Genomic DNA, 14,678 nt, shown 5'->3' on the forward strand with positions numbered 1-14,678 from the left:
TTTTTTGAGACGGAGTTTTTCTCGTCTCCCAGGCTAGAATGCAGTGGCATGATCTCGGCTCACTGCAACCTTTGCCACCTAGGTTCAAGCGATTCTCCTGCCTCAGCCTCCTGAATAGCTGGGATTATAAGTGTCTGCCACCATGCCTGGCTAATTTTTTGTATTTTCAGTAGAGATGCGGTTTCACCATGTTGGCCAAGCTAGTCTTGAACTGCTGACCTCAGGTGATACGCCTGTTTTGGCCTCCCAAAGTGCTGAGATTACAGGCTTGAGCCACCATGCCCACCACGTTAATTTTTTTTTCTGGAGACTTTTAAGGCAAATTCTGGACATCACGCCATTTCACCTGTACATACATCGGGATGGATCTCAACAGATAAGAACTGTTTAAAAGTATAGCCACTATATCATTATCACATCTCACAAAATTAACAATAATTCCTTAATATCATCAAATACCCAGCCTGTTCTATCTGCTGGAAAGGGTTTTGGTAGACGTTGCAGAGGCTGCTCTGGAAGAGGAATGCTGAGTGAGTGCCTTCCCCTCTGATTGAGACTGAGGGAGCTGATTATGCTTATGCTACAGGCAGACCAAACTGAATTTGAGCCTAGAGATGGAACTCTCAGACAGAACTTGACTCCCGCAGTTCAGAGAAGCTGCTTCTTCCCACCTGTCAACTCTGGGAGGGGCAGAAGCTACGGGGAATGGGACGCCCAGGCTCCATACTGAGGTGTCCGAAGCCTGAGACTACTCTATCTCCGTCTACCCTCCCAGGCCCAGCCTGTGAACTCCTCATGCCCAGGGCTGATGTGCGTCTTCCAGGGCTACTCATCCAAAGGCCTAGTCCAACGTTCTCTCTTCAACCTGCAAATCTATGGGGTCCTGGGGCTCTTCTGGACCCTTAACTGGGTACTGGCCCTGGGCCAGTGCGTCTTGGCCGGAGCCTTTGCCTCTTTCTACTGGGCCTTCCACAAGCCCCAGGACATCCCTACCTTCCCCCTAATCTCTGCCTTCATCCGCACACTCCGGTAAGGATGGGGCAGGGGCCTGGTCATTGTAAGCACGGGGGCCCCAGGGGTCCTGGAGCCGTTTCTGACTGCATGACACCCTCTGTAGTTACCACACCGGGTCGTTGGCATTTGGAGCCCTCATCCTGACCCTTGTGCAGATAGCCCGGGTCATCTTGGAGTATATTGACCACAAGCTGAGAGGTGAGCCTGGAGTCAGAGTAGGAGTCAGGAGCTGGGGAAGGCCATCAGGGAGGGGCTATAAGAGGCCAGTGACCAGAATGAGCTTTCCTTGCTCCCAGGAGTGCAGAACCCTGTAGCCCGCTGCATCATGTGCTGTTTCAAGTGCTGCCTCTGGTGTCTGGAAAAATTTATCAAGTTCCTAAACCGCAATGCATACATCATGGTGAGCCACACTGCAAGCAACCCTTTGTCCTGGTGCCCTTTGGTCTAGACACCCCCAATCCTGGTCCAGGCAGCTCACCTTGGTAACTCTGACCTTTCCACCTCGCTCAGATCGCCATCTACGGGAAGAATTTCTGTGTCTCAGCCAAAAATGCCTTCACACTACTCATGCGAAACATTGTCAGGTTAGGCTGTTCCCCACTCCCTTTGTGGCTCCCTCCTCCGATCTCCCACCCAAGGCTGGCTTCATGGGCGTGCTATGCTCATCCGGGCCCTAGACTTGATTTAGTGCTCTGCTCTTGCCATCTTGAAATGTGAACAATTTTCATTTTGCACCAGTCCCCACAAATTACAAAGCCAGTTTTACTCTCAGCATTGCCAGGCTTCTCACCCTCAACCTCCCCTAACTTCTGGCACAGGGTGGTGGTCCTGGATAAAGTCACAGACCTGCTGCTGTTCTTTGGGAAGCTGCTGGTGGTTGGAGGCGTCGGTAAGGGACCAGGAGCTGTGGGGACAGAGGGTAGGTGTGCTGGGCAGTCGAAGAGGTGGCCTCAGAGGAGCAGCACTAACCCCTAGAATTATTCCACAGGGGTCCTGTCCTTCTTTTTTTTCTCTGGTCGCATCCAGGGACTGGGTAGAGACTTTAAGAGCCCCCATCTCAACTATTACTGGCTGCCCATCATGGTGAGTGACTCCCCTCTCTGCCGCTCCACCCCCAACTCCCCAAAGGAACCCTATAACCCCAACGGGTCGTGTGTCTTCCAGACCTCCATCCTGGGGGCCTACGTCATCGCCAGCGGCTTCTTCAGTGTTTTCGGCATGTGTGTGGACACGCTCTTCCTCTGCTTCCGTGAGTGACACCCCCAGCCACCTGTCCCCAACTTCAAAGTACTGAGCCATTCAAGCATTTTTTTGGAGATGTGGTGCTTCTAGAAACAGTTCCTTCGTGAGCTAAACGAACCAGAGGGAGCTTCTTGTGACATCCTGAGGCCAGGAGTTTAGGGAAGAAGGGAGAGAGTGAGCCCCCAGGCCAGCAGGCTCTCCAAAGAAGGAGTATTCTGATGGAGAAGTCTCTGCTATCTTCCCTAGGAAATCTCGGGTAGAAGTTAGTCATTAGAGGCCAGGCGCGGTGGCTCACTCCTGTAATCCCAGCACTTTGGGAGGCTGAGGTGGGCAGATCACTCTGAGGTCAGGAGTTCGAGACCAGCCTGGCCAACATGGTGAAACCCCTCTCTACTAAAAATACAAAAAATTAGCTGGGCGTGGTGGCAGATGCTTGTAATCCCAGCCACCTGGGAGGCTGAAGCAGGAGAATCGTTTGAACTCAGGAGGCGGCGGTTGCAGCGAGCCGAGACTGTGCCACTGCACTCCAGCCTGGGCGACAGAGCAAGGCTCCATCTCAAGAGAAAAAAAAAAAAAAAAAGGCTTAAAAAAAGAAAAAAAGAGCCATTAGAGAGACTTCCCAGCAGGTGGCTGTAGCGGCAGGGGATTTTCTTAATCTACAGCATGCATCCATTCAGGGTTTGCCAGGCTCCTCCTAAGCTACTGACACGCATTTTTCCGCTAATTCTTATCATCACTCTGTGCAATATTATATTCCCGACCCCAGTTCACATGAGGAAACTGAGATTACATAACCTGCCCGGGGGTAGGGGTGGTAGTGCAGCTTGGATTCCAAACCCCGCAGGCTGCTTGCCTCCCAGTCCCCGATTTCCCAGCCCCAGGGTCCGCTCTAACCGATCTCTGTTGCGGCTCAGTGGAAGACCTGGAGCGGAACGACGGCTCCCTGGACCGACCCTACTACATGTCCAAGAGCCTTCTAAAGATTCTGGGCAAGAAGAACGAGGCTCCTCCGGACAACAAGAAGAGGAAGAAGTGAGAGTTCCAGCCCAGATCCAGGACTGCACCCCACCCCCACCGTCCAGCCTCACTCCATTTTGTAGTGAAAAAGGTTTTAGGCCAGGCGCGGTGGCTCACGCCTGTAATCCAACACTTTGGGATGCCGAGGCGGGCGGATCACCTGAGTCAGGAGTTCGAGACCAGCCTGGCCAACATGGTGAAACCCCCGTCTCTACTAAAACTACAAAAATTAGCCGAGCGTGGCGGCATGCACCTGTCATCCCAGCTACTCAGGAGGTTGAGGCAGGAGAATCGCTTGAACCCGGGAGGCAGAGGTTGCAGTGAGCCGAGATCGCGCCACTGCACTCCAACCTGGGTGACAGACTCCGTCTCCAAAACAAAACAAACAAAAAAATATTTTATTAAAGATATTTTGTTTTCTCTGTAAATCTGTGACTCATTCTCTCCACGACGACAGGCGGCCTTTTTTTTTTTTTTTTTTTCCCCGCGCCCGGCTCTTTAAAATTGGCCCGCCCCTGTGATGAGTCCTGGTGCCGCGGCCAATCAAAAAGCCCAGTACGGATGGTGCAAGTCCCTTCTTCCCCCCAGCCAGTCCGCTTCCCGTTCGAGTCACGCGCTCCGGGCCTCCAAGAGGGCCAATCGGAAGGGCAAGCTTCGAGGCGCTGCGTGATCACGTGGGAGAAGATGTGCTGCTTGAAGACCAATTAGAGTCCTGGAAGCGCGGTGGGGCCTCCAGACGGGGGCGGGCTTAAGGGTGACATCTGCGCTTTAAAGGGTCTGGGTCAGCTGCCTCTCGACCCTGTGGAGTCTAGCTGCTGGAGTCACGGCAGCTGCGGGGAGAGATGGCTGGGGAGCGACCCGGCACGGCGCTCCGGCGCAGACGCTGGGGGCCACAGATTCTGGGCTTCTGGGGAGGCTGTAGGGTTCGGGTGTTTGCCGCGATCTTCCTGCTGCTGTTGTCTCTGGCAGACTCCTGGTCCAGGGCTGAGAACGACTTCGGTCTGGTGAGTCACCCGTCACACAGCCCTATCACCGACCCACGCAGGTGATCGACACCTAGTGTCCCCCGGGACGCGGGCGGCTGAACCGCTTTTCCGCAACAGGACCCTTTTCTTTCTTCCAGACCCCGTTTCTTCCGACCGCTCCCTCTCCGGGTCCCCGTCTTCCTCCTCATTCGAGCCCCTTCCTCTTTTGGGGTCCCCTTCCCTCCCTGAAGGCTTCTTCTCCTCTCGTAGACCCTCCCCTGCCCCGAACCGCTAGCTTCGCTCCAAACTCTCCTTCGTGTTCCTCTTTCTTGTTCTGGGACCCCAGCCCTACTCGGGATCCCCATTAGATCCTCCCTCTCCCATCGGAACCTGAGTTCCTAAAACCCCCAAGACAAGGTTGTATTTGTTGACCCTTCCTTCTCCCATGACAGGTGCAGCCGCTGGTGACCATGGAGCAACTGCTGTGGGTGAGCGGGAGACAGATCGGCTCAGTGGACACTTTCCGCATACCACTCATCACAGCCACTCCGCGGGGCACTCTCCTCGCCTTTGCTGAGGCAAGGAAAATGTCCTCATCCGATGAGGGGGCCAAGTTCATCGCCCTGAGGAGGTCCATGGACCAGGGTATAAAGATGCCTGGGTGAAAGAGCCGGTGCTAGGTCGGATGAGTAGGCAGCCCAATGGGCCCAAGGGCCCTGAGGATAGGGGAACTTAGAGGGTTGGTTGCCTGGGTTCCTGAGGGGTAGGGGGAAACTGACAAGGGCAAGTGTCTAGGACAGTGATCTGGAAATTGGGATCACCAAGGAGTTGGACATTCATTCAGCAAACATTTATTGGGTACCTACTATATACCTATACTAGGCACTGTTTTAGGTTTAATGAATATAGCCACGAACAAAACAAAAACCTCTGCCCTCACAGGACTTAAATTCTGTTGGAAGGAGACAGACAAGCATAATAAACGAGCAAATTTTTTTGTGTGTTGCAAGGTGATAAATGCAATGGAGAAAAATAAAACAGGACAAGAGGTATAGATAGTGCAAGTGTTGGATTGCACCCTGGGGCTGTCGGAAGGCCTGGGGTCCCTAGCAGGAGGTGGGAAATTAACGGGAAGTGGTAGAAAGGGTACCTGCGGAGTGCTCACTCTGGGTTTCTTCCTCCACTTTTTTCAGGCAGCACATGGTCTCCTACAGCGTTCATTGTCAATGATGGGGATGTCCCCGATGGGCTGAACCTTGGGGCAGTGGTGAGCGATGTTGAGACAGGAGTGGTATTTCTTTTCTACTCCCTTTGTGCTCACAAGGCCGGCTGCCAGGTGGCCTCTACCATGTTGGTTTGGAGCAAGGATGATGGTGTTTCCTGGAGCACACCCCGGAATCTCTCCCTGGATATTGGCACTGAAGTGTTTGCCCCTGGACCGGGCTCTGGTATTCAGGTCTCTGTCCTAGGAGATAGGTGGAGGGGGCTGCCTTGTGGAGAGTCTGAGGGATACCCGCAAGTGGACTCCTTTCCAAGGGGAAGATTCTCTGAAGTCAGATTTTCTGGCTTGGGTGGGATTCCTTGAAAGACAGGGCATCCTGGTAGGAACACACCATCAGGAGGAGAGGGAACTTTGCCATTGGCTTCCCATTTGGCATTGTCAACAGGACTGTGCTAGTCCATGCAATACCCTCATGCAGAGTGGAAAAAGGCACTGCCTCTTTGGACAGACACAAGCCTTTGCCGGGGTGCACAGCTTGGCAGGTGAGCACAGGTTGAGCTTAAGCTCTCGTGCACCCTGTGGCTGGGCCCCCGGTGCACATGTCCAGCTGCACACCCTGGGAGAGCTTCTTAATTCCAACAGGGTGTGTGTTTATGGGATCCGACTGGAACCCTCAGTGAGCAAGTGCCGAACTGAAGGGGACCATACATGTGATTGCATTTGGGAAGTGGTGGGTTCCCTGTCCCTGCCTCTGAGCCTCTAGAGTCTCCTTCTGTGACACCCAGTACCCTTTCCCACAGAAACAGCGGGAGCCACGGAAGGGACGCCTCATTGTGTGTGGCCATGGGACGCTGGAGCGGGACGGAGTCTTCTGTCTCCTCAGCGATGATCATGGTGCCTCCTGGCGCTATGGGAGTGGGGTCAGCGGCATCCCGTACGGTCAGCCCAAGCGGGAAAATGATTTCAATCCTGATGAATGCCAGGTCAGGAGTCCATGAGATGCTCCCTACCCATTTGACCCTCCCTGCCCTCCAGAGCATCGTTTCACACACAGACCCAGGGTCTGACTGCTCAGCTCAGTGCCACACACCCTTGCTCCCCTCAGGGACAGGGCATTTTGCCTGTTCCTTCCCTGAGGTCCCGTCCTCTCCCCTCAGCCCTATGAGCTCCCAGATGGCTCAGTCGTCATCAATGCCCGAAACCAGAACAACTACCACTGCCACTGCCGGATTGTCCTCCGTAGCTACGATGCCTGTGATACACTGAGGCCCCGTGATGTGACCTTCGACCCTGAGCTCGTGGACCCTGTGGTAGCTGCAGGAGCTGTAGTCACCAGCTCCGGCATTGTCTTCTTCTCCAACCCAGCACATCCAGAGTTCCGTGAGTGCCTCATGGGTGGGGTCAGCAGGGAGAGCCGTGTGTCTAGATAAGGCCTGGGCAGAGACCCTCCCTCCCTGACTCTCCTGCTCTCCCCAGGAGTGAACCTGACCCTGCGCTGGAGCTTCAGCAATGGTACCTCATGGCGGAAAGAGACAGTGCAGCTATGGCCAGGCCCCAGCGGCTACTCATCCCTGGCAACCCTGGAGGGCAGCATGGATGGAGAAGAGCAGGCCCCCCAGCTCTACGTCCTGTATGAGAAAGGCCGGAACTACTACACAGAGAGCATCTCCATGGCCAAAATCAGTGTCTATGGGACGCTCTGAGCTGTGCCACTGCCACAGGGGTATTAGGCCCAGGACTCTGCCTTCAAGACCACGGGTCTGTAGAAGGTCTGCTGGAGACGTCTGAAAGACAGTTCCATCTTCATTTAGACTCCAGCCTTGGCAAAATCACCTTCCCTTTACCAGGGAAATCACTTCCTTTAGGACTGAAAGCCAGGCATCCTCTCCCACAAAAAAGTCCTGCCCACATCCTTCCCATGTGGCCAAGTGTGGCCCCACCACCCTCTCTGCCCTCCCTCCCGGGACATTAATTGGTCCTGTCTTGGGCTGGGCTAGTGAGCTGTAGAATTGAATCAGTGTGAACTCAGGGAACTGGGGAAGGTTGAGCCTCCTCTTTGGTGTTGGGGTAAGATAACTGCTTTCAAGAGGACTGGTGAAAGTCCCCAGATGGCAGGATATTTGGTTTCAGAGTAAGGACTAGGTGCACCACCCCCATTGACTATTTATCAATCAAAATGTTTGTAACTTAAAATTTTTAATGAAGGATAATGAGTATTTGTAGAGTCTCTATGGTTCTGTCAATGTACATCTTCATGTCTGTTTCCCTCGTGTATCCTTGTGAGCCTGGGTAAGTTCTGGGGAGAGAGCTGACATGCATATTGCCTGTGAAAATCTGACTTTGGCAAATCAAATCCTGTTTTCCTTTTGACATTCCCTCTTTTTTTGTTGTTGCTTTTTTTGAGACAGGGCTCGTCACCCAGGCTGGAGTGCAGTTGCACAATCACGGCTCACTGAAGCCTCGACCTCCTGGGCTCAAGTGATCCTCACATCTCAGCCTCCAGATTATTTGGGACTACAGGTGGGTGACATCATGCCTGGTTAATTTTTTTTTTTTTTTTTTTGAGACGGAATCTCGCTCTGGCGCCCAGGCTGGAGTGCAGTGGCCGGATCTCAGCTCACTGCAAGCTCCGCCTCCCGGGTTTACGCCATTCTCCTGCCTCAGCCTCCCGAGTAGCTGGGACTACAGGCGCCCGCCACCTCGCCCGGCTAGTTTTTTGTATTTTTTTAGTAGAGACGGGGTTTCACCGTGTTAGCCAGGATGGTCTCGATCTCCTGACCTCGTGATCCGCCCGTCTCGGCCTCCCAAAGTGCTGGGATTACAGGCTTGAGCCACCACGCCCAGCCCATGCCTGGTTAATTTTTTTTATTTTTACTTTTAGTAGAGACAAGGTTGCGCTATGTTGCCCAGGCTGGTATGGAACTCCTGTGCTTAAGCAATCCTCATGCCTCAGCTTCCCAAAGTGCTGAGGTTACAGCTATGAGCCACTGTACCCAGCCTACATTCCTTCTTATCACTGAGAAACAGGTTGATCTTCACAGGTGTAATGAGTATGAAGGGAGTGCCATAATATATTATTTATTTATTTATTTTTTGAGATGGAGTCTCACTCTGTCACCCAGGCTGGAGTGCAGTGGCGTGATCTTGGCACACTGCAACCTCCACCTCCCGGGTTCAAGAGATTCTCCTGCCTTAGCCTCCTGGGTAGCTGAGATTACAGGCACCTACCACCATGCCCAGCTAATTTTTGTATTTTTAGTAGAGACGGGGTTTCACCATGTTGGTCAGGCTGGTCTCGAACTCCTGACCTTGTGATCCACCTGCTTCAGCCTCCCAAAGTGTTGGGATTACAGGCATGAGCCACCGCGCCTGGCAATATTTTTAATTTTTGAGATAAGATCTCTCTGTCACCCCAGCTGGAGTGCAGTGGCACTATCAGAGCTCACTGTAGCTTTGATCTCCTGGGCTCAAGTGATCCTCCCACCTCAGCCTACGAAGTAGAAAGTAGGAACTACAGGTGTGTGACACCACGCCCAGCTGAATTTTTTGTTGTTGTTTTTTTTTTGAGACAGAGTCTCACTCTGTCGCCCAAGCTGGAGTGCAGTGACCGGATCTCAGCTCACTGCAAATTCCGCCTCCCGGGTTTACGCCATTCTTCTGCCTCAGCCTCCCGAGTAGCTGGGACTACAGGCGCCCGCCACCTCGCCCAGCTAGTTTTTTGTATTTTTTAGTAGAGACGGGTTTCACTGTGTTAGCCAGGATGGTCTCGATCTCCTGACCTCGTGATCCGCCCGTCTCGGCCTTCCAAAGTGCTGGGATTACAGGCTTGAGCCACCGCGCCCAGCCCCAGCTGATTTTTTTTTTTGAGACAAGTCTCGCTCTTGTCCCCCAGGCTGGAGTACGATGGCGCAATCTCAGCTCACTGCAACCTCTGCCCCCCAGATTCAAGCGATTCTCCTGCCTCAGCCTCCCAAGTAGCTGGGATTACAGGTGCCCGCCACCATGCCCGGCTAATTTTGTATTTTAGTAGAGACGGGGTTTCACCATGATGGCCAGGCTGGTCTTGAACTCCTGGCCTCAGGTGATCCGCCCGCCTCAACCTTCCAAAGTGCTGGGATTACAAATGTGAGCCATGGTGCTGGCTGGCTGATGTTTTCAATTTTTAGTAGAGACAAAGTCTCACTACGTTGCCTAGGTTGGTCTCAAACTGCTGAGCTCAAGCAATCCGCGAGCCATGTTCTCTCAAAGTGCTGGGATTACAGGCTTGAGCCACCACATTCAGCCTATAAGCTGTCTTAAAATCCACACTCGGCCAAGCGTGGTGGCTCACACCTGTAATCCCAGCACTTTGGGAGGCCGAGGTGCGTGGATCACAAGGACAGGAGTTCAAGACCAGCCTGGCCAATATGGTGACATCTCATCTCTACTAAAAATACAAAAACTAGCCGGGCGTGTTGGCATGCACCTATCGTCCCAGCTACTCAGGTGACAGGCAGGAGAATCACTTGAACCAGGAGGCAGAGGTTGCAGTGAGCTGAGATGACACCACTGCATACCAGCCTCGGTGACAGAGTGAGACTCCATCTGAAAAAAAAAAAAAATCCATGTTGTTTTATAGTTCTAACATGGGGTAGGATACTATCCTCCATGAAATAGGGTGCAAGTGTGTGAAATACAGATGGGAATCCTGTCCCGGCTAGCCTGACAGGGAAGTGAGCACTTCCTATGGCAAATTATGTAAGAAAATGTTCCCCAGGCAGATGCTTATGAAAAGAATCTGGGCAGCCTGCAGGTGAGTGGGAGAGCCCTTTCTTTCCTCCATGTGGAAGGAAAATGCAGTGCCTAGATGAGATGTTAAGAAAGTTAAAAGGCGGTCGGGCCTGGTGGCTCAAGCCTGTAATCCCAGCACTTTGGGAGGCAGAGACGGGCGGATCACGAGGTCAGGAGATCAAGACCATCCTGACTAACACGGTGAAACCCCGTCTCTACTAAAAATACAAAAAAAAAACTAGCTGGGCGAGGTGGTGGACACCTGTAGTCCCAGCTACTCGGGAGGCTGAGGCAGGAGAATGGCGTAAACCCGGGAGGCGGAGCTTGCAGTGAGCTGAGATCCGGCCACTGCACTACAGTCTGGGCGACAAAGCAAGACTCCATCTCAAAAAAAAAAAAAAAAAAAGAAAGTTAAAAGGCTGGGCGTGGTGGCTCACGCCTGTAATCCCATCAGTTTGGGAGGCCAAGGCGGGCGGATCATGAGGTCAGAAGTTCCAGACCAGCCTGGCCAACATCGTGAAACCCCGTCTCTACTAAAAATACAAAAACGAGCCAGGCATGGTGGCAGGTGCCTGTAATCCCAAGCTACTTGGGAGGCTGAGGCAGGAGAATCGCTTGAACCCAAGAGATGGAGGTTGCAGTGAGTTGAGACCACACCACTGCACTCCAGCCACCACTGCACTCCAGCCTGGGTGACAGAGCAAGACTCCGTCTCAAAAAAAAAAAAAAAAAAAGACAGTTAAAGACTGTGGGCTGAGGGCCACATTCATTTGCAGTTAGAGGTTTGTTTTACTTTTAACTGTTTCTCTAAGAAATGTTGGGATAATTTATTCTGTCTGATGGAAGCAGTAGAATAATCCCAGTATATGTCAAGGCATGGTATAATTTTGTAATATTTTATCCAGAATTTGTGATCAGTAATATAATATTTATTTTTTTGAGACATTTGTAAAAACACACAAAAGTAGAGAAAATAGTTTAATGAACCCCATGTACCCAGCGTCCAGTTCCAACAGTTATCAAGATGTTGCCACATTTGCTTCTGTTCCTTTTTTCTTTTCCTTTTTTTTGCTGAAGTATTTTAAAGCAAATCCCAGACCTCATGACATTCTCCCCTACATTATTAAGTATGCATCTCATTCTTTAAAATGAAGTTTTGACCGGGCGCCTGACTCATGCCTGTAATCCCAGCACTTTGGGAGGCCGAGGCACGTGGATCACCTAAGGTCAGGAGTTCGAGACCAGTCTAGCCAACATGGCAAAACCCTGTCTCTACTAAAAAATAAAAATTTTTTTAAAAAATTGCAGAAACCCCATCTCTAGTAAAAATATAAAAATTAGCTGGGCATGGTGGCGGGTACCTGTATTCCCAGCTACTCAGGAGGATGAGGCAGGAGAATTGCATGAATCCAGGAGGCAGAGGTTGCAGTGAGCCGAGATGGTGCCCCTGCACTCCAGCCTGGATGCAGAGTGAGACTCCATCTCAAAATAAATAAATAAATAAAAATAATAAAATGAATGTTTGGTTATATAACCATAATGCCAATGCAGACCCAAAAAAACAATAACTCTGTGTCATCATCTAATATCGTCATTATCCAAATTACATCAAATGTCTCAAAAGTATTTATAGATGATTTGTTTGAATCAGGATCCAAAAAGAATCTACACATTGGCTTTACTTCTTCTTTTTGTGCAGACAGGGTCTCACTGTTGTCCAGGCTGGTCTCTAACTCCTGGACTCATGCATTCCCTCCTGCCTTAGCCGAGTAGCTAGGGTTACAGGCATGTGCCACTACATTTGACTCACATTGCATTTCGATGTCTCTTAAATCGCTTAATCTACAATAGTCCACCTCCTCTTCCCTTTTTTGTTCTTTTTTTAAATGCCGTCTATGCAGAAACAGGGTTATTTGTCCTGTAGAATGTCCCATTCTCTGGATTTGTCACTTTGCTTTGTCAGTGTCATTTAATTTATTCCTCCATCCCTTGTATTTTAGTTATCAAACCTCTAAAGGTTTGATTGGATTCACATTCCATTTTGGAGGAGCAAGAGTCCTTCCTAAGTGCTTCCTATTGTATCTGCACTGTCTGCTTGTCCCTCTCTGACTCAAGCTGTGATTGAGCCGTGGGTTCAGATAGCCATAGCCTGACCTCTCTCTTGTAAGTTTCCCCATCAACCTTTCAACTGACAGTTTGATCCACACATGTTTTGTCTGATTCAGTTATTCTATGAGGGGTTGCAAAAAGGTGATTTTAAAATTCTCCTATTTATTCTTCATTTATTAGTTGGAATTCCGCAGTAAAAAGTTCACTGGCTGGGCGCGGTGGCTCATACCTGTAATCCTAGCACTTTCGGAGGCCGAGGTGGGCAGATCATCTGAGCTCAGGAGTTCGAGACCAGCCTGGCCAATGTGGCAAAACTTCATCTCTACTAAAAAAAATACAAAAATTAGGCCAGGTGCAGTGGCTCATGCCTGTAATCCCGGCACTTTGGGAGGCTGAAATGGGTGGATCATCTGAGGTCAGGAGTTTGACACCAGCCTGGCCAACATGGTGAAACCCTGTCTCTACTAAAAATACAAAAAATTAGCCAGGCATGGTGGTGGACACCTGTAATCCCAGCTACTAGGAAGGCTGTGGCAGAAGAATCGCTTGAACCCAGGAGGCAGAAGGTTGCAGTGAGCCAAGATGGCACCATTGCACTCCAGCCTGGGAGAGAGAGCAAGACTCGGTCTCAAAAAACAAACAAACAAACAAAACAAATACAAAAATTAGCCAGGCATGGTGGCACATGCCTGTAGTTCCAGCTACTCGGGAGGCTGAGGCACGAGAATCACTTGAGCCAGGAAGGTGGAGGTTTTCAGGGAGCTGAGATCACACCATTGCACTCCAGCCTGGGTGACAGAGCAAGACTTTGTCTCAAAAAAAAAAAAGGGGGGCTCATCAAGGCTATTTGGTTACCCTGATTACCCTGAAACATGGTTTATATAGGAAAGGTAAGATAAATGCTTAATTTTCCCCTTTCATTAGTGGTTTTGAGAGTAAACTGATGTAATACTTTGTCTTGGTCAGTAAACTACATTGTTACTTCATGGGACACACACACAGAGGGCCTGTCGGAAGCAGGGGTAGAGCAAGATAGGTAATGTGGTTGTGGGGTTCACCTTTGTAATGCAGATCACTAAACAGAGGTGAAGCAAGGAAGAATGCAGTGCAGCATCTGCAGCAATTGGGATGTCAGCTGCATGTCTAACACCACTACAAACCAAACAGGCACAGTGGCTCATGCCTGTAATCTCAGTACTTTGGGAGGCTGATGTGGGAGGATCGCCTGAGGCCAGGAGTTTGAGATCAGCCTGGGCAACATAGTGAGACCCCATCTCCACAAAAAATAAAACTAAATGGGCATGGCGGTGCATGCCTGTAGTCCAAACTACTGAGGAGGCTGAGGCAGGAGGACCACTTGAGCCCAGGAGTTCAAGGCTGCGTAATCAATGATTGTGCCCCAGTCTGGGTAACAGAGTGGGACTCTGTCTCTAAATAAATAAATAAAGCACATTTTACAAAGTCTTGCTGACAGTTTTATTTATTGGAAATAGTGGAAGACAGGAAAGGACACTGTGAGTGTCTGATCCATGAACTACTGCCTGCTAGAAACAGAAGTGCTGGGAGGCTTGAGAGAGAGACACGACCTTCCTGGCTACATGTGGTGGCTCAGATCTGTAATGCTAGCACTTCGGGAGACCAAGGCAGGATGATCAAATTCAAGGGCAGCCTGGGCAACATGGTGATACCCCATGTCTAAAAAACTTAAAAATTAGCCAGCTTTCCGGACCTGGCAGAGCAGGAGGCGCCATCATGGGAGTTGACATTCGCCACAACAAGGACTGAAAGGTTCCGCGCAAGGAGCCCAAGAGCCACGATATCTACCTGAGGCTGTTGGTCAAGTTGTATAGGTTTCTGGCCAGAAGAACCAATTCCACATGCAACCAGGTTGTGCTGAAGAGGTTGTTTATGAGTCGCACCAACCGGCCACCTCTGTCCCTTTCCCGGATGATCCGGAAGATGAAGCTTCCTGGCCGGGAAAACAAAACGGCCGTGGTTGTGGGGACCATAAGGGACGACTTGCGGGTTCAGGAGGTGCCCAAACTAAAGGTATGTGCACTGCGCGTAACCAGCCGGGCCCGCAGCCGCATCCTCAGGGCAGGAGGCAAGATCCTCACTTTCGACCAGCTGGCCCTGGACTCCCCCAAGGGCTGCGGCACTGTCCTGCTCTCCGGTCCTCGCAAGGGCCGAGAGGTGTACCGGAATTTCGGGAAGGCCCCAGGAACCCCGCACAGCCACACCAAACCCTACGTCCGCTCCAAGGGCCGGAAGTTCGAGCGTGCCAGAGGCCGACGGGCCAGCCGAGGCTACAAAAACTAACCTTGGATCCTACCCTCTTA

General features: G+C 51.2%; 2 protein-coding genes and 1 pseudogene across 4 annotated transcripts in view; all 3 read left to right on the forward strand.

The window, feature by feature from the left end:
- Positions 1-3,446, forward strand: part of SLC44A4 (solute carrier family 44 member 4) — a 17,610-nt gene extending 14,164 nt beyond the window's left edge. Inside the window, exons 14-21 of the mRNA XM_017859579.1 lie at positions 776-1,029; positions 1,118-1,212; positions 1,311-1,414; positions 1,525-1,598; positions 1,833-1,903; positions 2,003-2,097; positions 2,179-2,263; positions 3,171-3,446. Of these exons, the coding sequence (XP_017715068.1) occupies positions 776-1,029; positions 1,118-1,212; positions 1,311-1,414; positions 1,525-1,598; positions 1,833-1,903; positions 2,003-2,097; positions 2,179-2,263; positions 3,171-3,292 (900 nt within the window). The 3' untranslated portion in view covers positions 3,293-3,446. The remainder of the gene's footprint in view (positions 1-775; positions 1,030-1,117; positions 1,213-1,310; positions 1,415-1,524; positions 1,599-1,832; positions 1,904-2,002; positions 2,098-2,178; positions 2,264-3,170) is intronic.
- A 520-nt stretch (positions 3,447-3,966) lies between these two features.
- On the forward strand, positions 3,967-7,705 carry NEU1 (neuraminidase 1). 2 transcript variants are annotated; one of them, XM_017859580.1, is made up of 6 exons: positions 3,967-4,277; positions 4,691-4,883; positions 5,432-5,694; positions 6,261-6,443; positions 6,618-6,840; positions 6,937-7,705. In XM_017859580.1, exons 1-6 carry the CDS (start codon positions 4,116-4,118, stop codon positions 7,161-7,163), a joined length of 1,251 nt encoding a protein of 416 aa, XP_017715069.1. In that variant the 5' UTR covers positions 3,967-4,115; the 3' UTR covers positions 7,164-7,705. The 2 variants fall into 2 exon arrangements, with proteins under 2 accessions (XP_017715069.1, XP_017715070.1); XM_017859581.1 differs by lacking the exon at positions 6,261-6,443 and having other exon boundaries at positions 6,937-7,689.
- Positions 7,706-14,091: 6,386 nt separating this feature from the next.
- The window catches only part of LOC108520270 (60S ribosomal protein L18 pseudogene), a 4,711-nt pseudogene continuing 4,124 nt past the window's right edge, over positions 14,092-14,678 (forward strand). The window contains exon 1 of the transcript XR_001882868.1: positions 14,092-14,667. The product of XR_001882868.1 is annotated as a 60S ribosomal protein L18 pseudogene (transcript). The remainder of the gene's footprint in view (positions 14,668-14,678) is intronic.

The sequence above is a fragment of the Rhinopithecus bieti genome, unplaced genomic scaffold (assembly GCF_001698545.2).
Source record: "Rhinopithecus bieti isolate Rb0 unplaced genomic scaffold, ASM169854v2 scaffold_51440, whole genome shotgun sequence".
NCBI classification, from domain to species: domain Eukaryota; kingdom Metazoa; phylum Chordata; class Mammalia; order Primates; family Cercopithecidae; genus Rhinopithecus; species Rhinopithecus bieti.